This window comes from Odontomachus brunneus, unplaced genomic scaffold (genome assembly GCF_010583005.1).
Source record: "Odontomachus brunneus isolate Ranch 3 - 2012 unplaced genomic scaffold, Obru_v1 Obru_scaffold_138, whole genome shotgun sequence".
NCBI classification, from domain to species: Eukaryota; Metazoa; Arthropoda; class Insecta; order Hymenoptera; family Formicidae; genus Odontomachus; species Odontomachus brunneus.
This window is the reverse complement of record NW_022639588.1, coordinates 24,224-34,379: the sequence shown is the minus strand read 5'-3', so window position 1 is coordinate 34,379 and position 10,156 is coordinate 24,224. Positions and strand designations below refer to the sequence as shown.

The 10,156-nt window shown below is 35.3% G+C and overlaps 1 protein-coding gene across 15 annotated transcripts in view; it reads left to right on the top strand.

The window, feature by feature from the left end:
• Positions 1–9,029, top strand: part of LOC116850228 (guanine nucleotide-releasing factor 2) — a 366,959-nt gene extending 357,930 nt beyond the window's left edge. For all 15 annotated transcript variants that reach the window (XM_032828261.1, XM_032828258.1, XM_032828256.1 and 12 more), the window contains 4 exons: positions 3,956–4,130; positions 4,210–4,854; positions 4,944–5,075; positions 5,387–9,029. In XM_032828261.1, coding sequence (XP_032684152.1) covers positions 3,956–4,130; positions 4,210–4,854; positions 4,944–5,075; positions 5,387–5,525 — 1,091 coding nt within the window. In that variant the 3' untranslated portion in view covers positions 5,526–9,029. The remainder of the gene's footprint in view (positions 1–3,955; positions 4,131–4,209; positions 4,855–4,943; positions 5,076–5,386) is intronic.
• Positions 9,030–10,156: the final 1,127 nt, after the last annotated feature.

Here is a 10,156-nt window from a genome sequence, read left to right as displayed (position 1 = left end):
AAATAGCAGTTAAATAAACATCGCATCGATACTTATTAGATATCTAAAGCATCTAAAAGACATCGATTCGATGTCTATTCGTCTTACCACGGCCGTCTAAAGTTAACATTGATAAGATGTCGAAATGATAATCTATTAGACATCGAAATGTGGACCGTTTTTAAGTCGATATAGATCTTAATCTAGATTAGACGTAGGTGGTAGATAGACGTTTCATATAGACGTCTGGTAGACGTCGAATCAACGTAACTTTTCTCGCTGGGTACATATTATATTCTATACTTACACAGCAAAAAAAAAGAAATTCAACTAAACTACGATAATATTGCCATAAGTTACTGTAAAAATCAAGCTCAGTATGGTGTTTAGAGGTTATGTTACATCTTAGAACTATAATATTTTGCTGCTGTCACTATTTTTCAGAAGTGTAAGCCTCAGAATCAACAAAAGCGTGAAAGAATAATCGAATATATGACACAAACGAATAAAAACTCAAAATTTTACAAAAAAACCTGAAAATCTCCGCCATTTTGAATTTTTTTAATTATATTGTAGTACATTGCGATTTAATTTCATTTAAATCATATTTTAATACTTTATAGACCACACAAATGCAAATAGGTGATAAATAATCTGGAAAAAGCGATAAAAACAAAAATTTTCTATAAAAAGCTGCTATATTGAATCCGCCATAATGAATTGTTTGATCTGCAAAGCATCATATTTTAGCTAAAGATATTATGCCACCAGATACAGACAACTACCATGATCCTGTAACAGGATCATGCCGAAAAGTGAGATACAAACAAACTATATTCTATTTTTTTTTCAATTTTTTGATGTTTTAGCCGCCATATTGAAAAAATGGCGCGCGATAGCAAGAAATGAACTTCAGATTCGGAAAGGGCATATTTTATATTTATAGGGTATCGAGTGCCGGAAAGATCTATGGACGTTTTCTGTCAAAATTATTGCCATGAAGAAAAGACAAAATTTAGATCATTTTGGCGAAACGGGTTAATCACCCCGACCTATTTCAGCTATATATTAGCTCTGTTACGGTACAAATCAGACATCCTGTATACAAGGTGTCCCAGAACAATTTACGAAGTTTTCATGAGAACGTAGAACGGCTCGAGATGAACATAAAAGTCCTTTTAATATCGTTTTGCGATATTCGTAATAATAACCTAGAAATTAATTACGAAAATTAAAGAAAAGCGTGTGCTGAATGGTAGAGAACAGACTGTACGAGTCACAACAACCCAGTAATATAGCACGTAGATGTCGCGCGTGGCGATTGGAAGACAATGCACTACTACCTATACTTATACTGCTCTGCTCCCATATCTCGCCTCGGCGCGGTGCGGCAAGACGTAGGAACGCAGCAATATAAGTATAGGCAGTGGTGCGTTATCTTCCAATCGCCACGCGTCGACATCCGCGCGCTATATTAGGGCCTTTGCACGAAAAATTTTAACCGTAACCGTAAGGTCGTAAAAAAATTGACCAAACACAGTCGATTATTCTTTGAACGCAAGAAGAATAATCAATTCTGATTGATTTTTCTTACGACCTTATGGTTACGGTTAAAATTTTTCTACGTGCAAAGGCCCTTATTGGACCGCACTGTGACCCAAGCGGTCCGTCTTCTACCATTCAGCACACGCTTTTCCTTAATCTTTCGTAATTAATTTCTCGGTTATTATTACGAATATCGCAAAACGATATAGGACTTTTATGTTCATTTCAACCCACTCTACGTTCTTACGAGAGCTTCGTAGATTGTTCTGGAACATTCTACATATATACAGAGTGTTCCGCATAAGACGTACCAAAAGAAAAATATAAGTAGAACAGATAAATGTGAACAAATATTGTAGAGATCATTTTTCAAACAACCACGTAAAATTTTGAGATATTAATTAAAATATTTGGGCAATCAGAGCGTGCGACGTGACAGGTGGCACATACAGTTCGCCGCGGCTGGCGAAGAAAATGGACGATTGCTCGCGGGCCTATCACATAGTGATACTACCGAAAAACGCCAAAAAGTCGGTCAGAACTGGCAGCACCCCAAAGTTTACTCTTGGGTACGATGTCAGCGGTGAAAGTAAAAAATTATTTAAAAATATTTGTAGACCGGAACTCTCGTTAAAACATACCGGAGGCCTTGGAACTATTGCAGTACTATCGAAAGAGCCAAAAAGTCGACCAGAACTGCTAGCGTCGCAGAGTTTACTTTTAGGTGCGGTGCCAGCGGTAAAATTACAAAATTATTTAAAAATAGTTAGAGGCCGGAACTCTCGTTAAAACATACCAGAGGCTTCGTAACTATTGCAGTACTACCGGAAAGCGCCAAAAAGTCGGGCAGAACTGCTAGCCTGCAGAGTTTACTCTTAGATGCAGTACCAGTGGTAAAACAAAAAAAATTATTTAAAAATAGTTTGAGGCCAGAACTCTTGATATTCCGTAAGCTTTGGAACTATTACATTACTACCGGAAAACGCCAAAAAGTCGGCCAAAACTGTAAGCATGCTAAAGTTTATTCTTGCAGTGCGGTGCTGGCATTCAAGTTTAAAAATTATTTAAAAATATTTAGAGACCGGAACCCTTGCAAAAACGTATCAGGAACTATAGAGCACTTCGAAAACTATACAATAAAATTAAAAAAAAAATTTTTTTTGAATGTTGCGGTGCCATGAGAAGTTGGCACCTCATATTTTAAAAATTAATAAAAAAAATTATTTTTTTTTATTAATTCGACGGAACTATTGTTATAACCTATCAGGAACTATAGAACTATTGTGGGTGCAAATAGAACTAATGTCAAAACTTGCGGTGCTAAAAAATGAGGTGTTAACTTTACACACGTATGGGCAGAGGGACGCAGCGAGCCACGATTCGCGTGTATCACGGTCACAGCCGAAGCATATTTCTTTCGGCTGCCGCTTCCCGAGCGCTCATTTGCTCAGACAAAATAATTAATTACTCGAAAACTATTGCCAATTTCGCAAAATGGTATTTGATTTTTCTGTTCCGTTTAATTCGTTCTACTTTCCTACGAATTGTGTAAATAAAGGTTTCAGACACCCTGTATAGTAACAGTAACTAATATAATATATATTTTATTTATTATTTTGTATTATTTTGTACTATTTGTAAAATTTTATACTATTTTATATTATTATTTTGTTTTATAATATAAAATATGTGAACATTAGATTAGATCATAAAAAAGATATCTTTAAAACTAGTGAAAGAAAAAAAAATAACATTGTTACTTCTTAAGTAACGTTAATAGTAACGGATTAAATCTAGTCAATCTTGTTTTAAGCCGTAAGCGAATTGACCAACTACAGTCAATTATTCTTGAAATAATCCACTATGATTGGTCAATTTGTTTACGGTTTACCGCTTAAAGCAAGGTTATAGGCCCGGGATTAGATTAAGTTAAGAAATACATTAGCAGTAAAATTTAAATTTAAGAAGTAAACAAATTGGCAAATTGTCAACTACAGTTGATAATTTTTCTTACAGTTTAAGAATAATCGATTGTGATTGTTTATCGATTGTAATAATAATCGATTGTAATTTTCTTACTGTAGTCAAGTCTTATTGCTTATAATGTACATTTTTCGGTGTGCTCCTAGCCTTAAGTAGGTAGTACACGGAAAAATGTAAGTAATAATAAAAAGATCAATTATAATTTATTTTATTTTTGGAGCATAAGAAGAACTATTGACTATAGTCAATTTTCTTACTACTTAATTTTCACTGTTTACGTTTTTCTGTATGCTTTTGGTTTTATTTTTCAAAATAACTAATGCGGCGCGCGCAATAAATTATTTCTAAAAAATAATTTACCTAATCCTGTAAATATTTTTCAATTATTATAATGTTGTAAACTAGTAATATTAGATGGATAGTTTTAAAAAAATGTCTATTTTTGCAGATTTCTTGTACCAAGAGGCGTTTTTAACGACTTATAGAACTTTTATGCAGCCGTTGGAGCTAATTCAAAAACTGCACAGACGTCATCAACGCTTTTCATGTTCACCTGATGTCGTAAAACAGAGAGCTGCTCGTGAAGCGTTCTCTTTGTTAGTTAGAGTCGTTAGTGATTTAACGTAAGTATACGCTTTTGCTTATATCTAATTACACTTCTACAGCACTTAAATATAATTTATAACACAATTAATTTTACAGAATATCCGATCTTGATGACGTTCTTCTACAAACTCTAATGGAATTTGTGCAGCAGTTAGTGTGCAGCGGAGATCTCACAATGGCCAAAGCATTGCGAGTTAAGATATTAGAGAAACACTCTGTCAAGCAATTGCAAGCGGCGCAACCAATTCTGTCGTCCTTAAGTGTAACAACGAAACAAGCATCTTTGTTGGATTTTAAAAGCGAACAAATCGCGGAACAAATGACGCTACTCGATGCCGACTTGTTTATGAAAATAGAAATTCCGGAAGTACTGATTTGGGCGCAAGAACAAAACGAAGAGAGAAGTCCGAATCTCACGAGATTTACTGAACATTTTAACAAAATGTCATATTGGGCACGCTCCAGGATATTAGAACACCGATTGGAAAATGAGGCAAAAGACAGGGAGAAATATGTCGTGAAATTCATCAAGATAATGAAACATCTTAGGAAGATTAATAATTTTAATAGCTATCTCGCGTTATTGTCCGCCCTGGACAGTGCACCTATTAGGAGACTTGAATGGCAGAAGCACATTACGGAAGGTCTCAAGGAATATTGTGCTCTGATAGATAGTTCTAGTAGCTTCCGAGCCTATAGGCAAGCTTTAGCGGAAACACAACCACCATGCATTCCTTATATGTAAGAATATAAATATTTTTCTCGATCGAAATTACGAAATTTTATGTGTCTGTTTGATTATTGGAAATGCATTTTATCCTTTGTTTCAGTGGACTTGTTTTGCAAGATCTTACATTCGTGCATATCGGGAATAGCGATTTATTACCAGATGGCACTATAAATTTCTCTAAAAGATGGCAACAATTTAATATTGTCGAAAATATGAAAAGATTTAAGAAAGGGTGAGTAGTTGTATGTCGAATTTTTTTCTTCGTGGTCCCATGTCAAGTTTACAACAGTATCATTCGTTTCTTTCTAATTAATTCTATAAATCAATGTTTCATTCATTAATGGCATATTCAATATAAGTATATTACTGCAAATGTATTGTTGCATTAGTTAAGTAGTAAATTATTGAAATGAATATGAACTACATACTATATTGTCACGAAGTAAATACATTTCTATAGATTAGTTTAGAAAAGAAATTGAAAATAATTTAAAGGGACAATGTGTGTGTTGTCAATGTTTAACACTACTATACACTTTGCAGCACATATTCCTTCAAGAAGCACGAACGCATCATAACGTTCTTCAACAACTTCAGCGATTTCCTCTGTGAGGAGGCGATGTGGCAGATTTCCGAGAGCATCAAGCCACGTGGTGGCAAGAAAGCACAACCGCAAAACTAGAATATACCTAACCCTTTCACTGCCTGCGTCTCGAAATTGAAAGGCTGAAACAGTGAATTAACATGTTTATATTTATGTAGGTATATACTTTTTTGCGGAAACAAATGAAATTCTTCTACAACGTTCTAAGAGCGGTGAAAGGGTTAGCGAGTCTATCCCGTTTCGACAGCCTCTGTGAGGTTGTGTATTATCATATTATTAAACCTTATGAAATTTTAGTAATGCGCAAACATGTGTGTGAATTCCATATTCAATGTCGTTCAATATCGTTGTATTGAATCGTAAACGCACCGTTTTAACTTAAAAGTAAATTATGTTTGTGAGCATCAATTAGATCGAAACGCCAACACGCGAATTCACTGGAGGGAACTTTGGTACACTAGACAAACCTAAATATCTATCCCGACGCATTTTTAGTAGCCTTTCCATTTGCTACAAGCCGATATACGTATTTGCTATGAAGATATGCAACTTATACTTAACTACAACTGTAACAGTGTTTATCGTAATATTAATGAAAGAAACCACGGTCTTCAGCTGTTCTAGGAAAAAAAAACATTTAAGAACAATTTATTTATTTGCCTTCGCTAGCGAATTGTATAAAGTAGTAAGTGTTTTTCTTTTTATTTTTAACTTATTTATAGATATATGTAAACGTCCATTTCTAGCTTTATGTAGGTAGTGAATTTTTGAACGTCAACAGAACACTGTTGATTACACAAGGATGAACACCAATTACGTTGATTAATGTAGAGCCATTGTAGTCTCGTGATGGCGCTCTGGTGTGCGCATATCGGGACACATGGTACGACTGAGCGCAACTGTTACATATACTATTGTATATGATGATAGAAAGAAAAACACGGCGATTGCATTGGTATTAATTTGTGCCTTGCGGATGATCTTTTCGCTTTGTCGAGAGATACATTATGATGGTGCAAATTAGTGTCAGCAGTCACAGCAAAAATACTTTTTTGTTGGCAACTTGTTAATAAGTATCCGAGCTTTCAGCTTTAAATCATATGACTACTTAGTGTCTAGATATAAATTAAATATTATTCTATATTTATAACAAAATCAAATTTTGTTTTTATTACACACGTTTCATTTTGTTTCATTCATTCGTTATAGAAAACACTTCTTTTGATTGGAATAACTTAATCCGACCTCTCAATACTATATATACATTGACTCTTTCACGATACATTGAGTGGAGTGCAGGAAATGATCAAATCAATTTTGTTCGCTATTGGAAAGGTGTATCGTATCTTCTTAAGATATTATTTTTGGATATTCAATATATCGAGATACTTTCACTCTTAGATATGACAGTGAAAGATGTTGCCATGTAATAGTAACAATAATAAAGTAGTATAGCAGTTTGTGTGTGCCTCCGTCTTAAAGGATGAATCAAGCGAGTGAATCCGTTTTTTTAATCTTCTTTAATTTATTATTTGAGAATAAAATGCTTCGTCTTTGTAATAATAGAGTCGATATGAATCGCAATTCGCTGATTCTCAAACTTCATTATCAGTGTGCGTATGCATATCAGGATTTATAATATTTAGTGATACTTACAGCAACAAAAGAACAAAAGGCCTAAGCGTTTAGTTAACGATCGTTCTAGTACAAAACACGGGTAATAACACTCCAAACAAATTAATTGTCACAATATAATAAATGAAATTTTAAAAAGTAGTTATAAAGCTGCCATATACATAAAAAGAAAAGATTAGTGTCAATAGTTTGAATTCTACAAAATAAACTTTTAACTGATACAGTCTTAGATAGAAAAGAAGAAATCAGCGTAGATCTTTTTATCCTTGATATTAATTACACACTTATTTGGTATTTGTAATAAAACGTATGAAGAGAACGGAAAAATTCCTCACTGGGAGAAAAAAACTAATGTGATATAATAATTGGCTATAATGCGGTGTAAATGAAGTTGTACATAACGTTTACATTTATTTATCCCATTTTGTTTGCAGTGTCAATTGCTATTGTTTGTGAAATTTCTTGGATAAAAATAACTAGCTACGCGCACACAACATACACACAAACACGATACGCGTGACAAGTATGCAGCAGCAATAGTGCGCACATTATAGTACTATATAATATTCTCATATTATAATATAATTGTTCAGTTCATAATCACGTGCGTGAGTGAACGTGAGTGTGTGTGCTTTATGTTTTTCGTCTTAGTAGCTAACGATCAAACGATTTACTTGACATAGAAATAAGCAAAGATCTATTAACAGTGTAAATAATTTAACGCATAATTTCATGAATTTACACGCGTGTATCTACTATATATCGATAATTGTAAATGTACGCTGCATCGAGCTAAATAATTTTTAAGTTAAATTAATAATCATTGTGATGTGTGTCACGTTACGTACCTCACGTTCGTACGTAACGCTTACATGATCTTTTTTTTCCTTCTCACTACACTGTTTTTATTAAATTGCGAATTAAATGGCAATCGAGCAGTTGATTTGTATTATCTGCTTTATCTTTTTTGTTTTTCATTTCTATTACGTCATTTCTTGAGGCAGCTGTTAGTAGTAATATTATCGCATGTAACTTCTCAACGGTGTCTTTACTTTCTAATAATAATATACAGCTGTTTATATTTTGTATAATATTTTTGGAAATTCTGGTGATAGTTGAAAAGCCTTCCCAAGACATATCGCGGGACTGTACCATAATTTCTAAAAGCGCGCAAAGAGATTTCGTTAGACTATCGGCAGAATTTCCCCGTCGTATATTATGGAACGAATATATAAGCGTATAAATTTAAGTACTGTATTATCGAGATACGAGTGAGATCATCCATTGAAGGTGCAACGAAGAAATTAGACACGATTTACCGATTAGATAGAGAATTAAGCTGCTTCGCAGGGTAGGAGAAGTTGAGTTATTAAGAAGACGAAACAATTATACGCAATTGCTTTCTTCTTACACTCGACTATAATCTAGAATAGGCAGAATATAAAAACATAACTTTGTAATTTCTTTTTCTTTTTTCGTTTGCTGAATGTCTTAGCTTTGAAGGGATAGTCTGTATTGACAATGGACTATATAACAATCGCTGTTAACTCTAAAATTACAATTGAGAAGCACGCGACGTTGCGTGCAATTTACTGCATATACTTAAACTCTAAGGCTAAATTTATTTGCACTTTGACGAAAATCAATCGTACACTATCTGTTGCATTGTACATATACACGCATACGTTGTTAATCTAGTCTAACTATGGAACGAACTTTGTTGTCAATATTTAAACATATAGACTTCGACATACATCTAGGCATATCGATACTCCAATAATAGCAGGAAAGGGGGAAAAGGAAAAACGAACTAGTTTCTATACCAGAAAGGCTTGTACCGAAAATTATTTGGCCCTGTTTATGCATGGGCTTCCTCTTTTCGGTCAGACGTGCATCACATATACGTGACGATATTCAATAAAATTGAATTAAATAATTGTCGCCGAATATATGGATTAACATTCTTCTGCGTGTACTATTAAAATGGGAAGTGATAACAAAAGGTCCATACAAACCGATGCGTGATGGTGCCGTCGCGAGAGAAAAAGAGAGAGACATAGGAAAAAGGAAGAAGAAAGAAAAAGTTATACACGAAATTGTTTTAAATTCTCGCCGCGCGATATCTCTCGCGTCGGTTCGAGTGGCTCTTCGTTCCTAACAAATACCGATATAAGCACCAAAACAAGTAATTATCGCTATTGATGTGTTATAAATCCTTTATCGGAAAAAAAAGTGCGTGCGTGCGTGCGTGCGTGCGTGCGTGTGTGTGTGTGTGTGTGTGTGTGTGTGTGTGTGTGTGTGTGTGTGTGTGTGTGTGTGTGTGTGTGTGTGTGTGTGTGTGTGTGTGTGTGTGTGTGTGTGTGTGTGTGTGTGTGTGTGTGTGTGTGTGTGTGTGTGTGTGTGTGTGTGTGTGTGTGTGTGTGTGTGTGTGTGTGTGTGTGTGTGTGTGTGTGTGTGTGTGTGTGTGTGTGTGTGTGTGTGTGTGTGTGTGTGTGTGTGTGTGTGTGTGTGTGTGTGTGTGTGTGTGTGTGTGTGTGTGTGTGTGTGTGTGTGTGTGTGTGTGTGTGTGTGTGTGTGTGTGTGTGTGTGTGTGTGTGTGTGTGTGTGTGTGTGTGTGTGTGTGTGTGTGTGTGTGTGTGTGTGTGTGTGTGTGTGTGTGTGTGTGTGTGTGTGTGTGTGTGTGTGTGTGTGTGTGTGTGTGTGTGTGTGTGTGTGTGTGTGTGTGTGTGTGTGTGTGTGTGTGTGTGTGTGTGTGTGTGTGTGTGTGTGTGTGTGTGTGTGTGTGTGTGTGTGTGTACAGGGTGTCCCGTGTAAGACGGACCAAAAGAAAAATATAATTAGAACACATAAAAGTGAACAAAAATTGTATAGGTCATTTTTCAAACAACTACGTAAAATTTCGAGATATTAATTAAAATAGTTGGGCATATCAGAGCACGGTGACGCGGCAGGCGGGCAGAGGTCGGCGAAGAAAATGGAAGAACGCACACGTACACGGATGTACACACGGAGCTACTCATTTTAGTACGCCAAACGGCCCACCTCTTTGGTCTATAAGATAGGCCCGCGAGCAG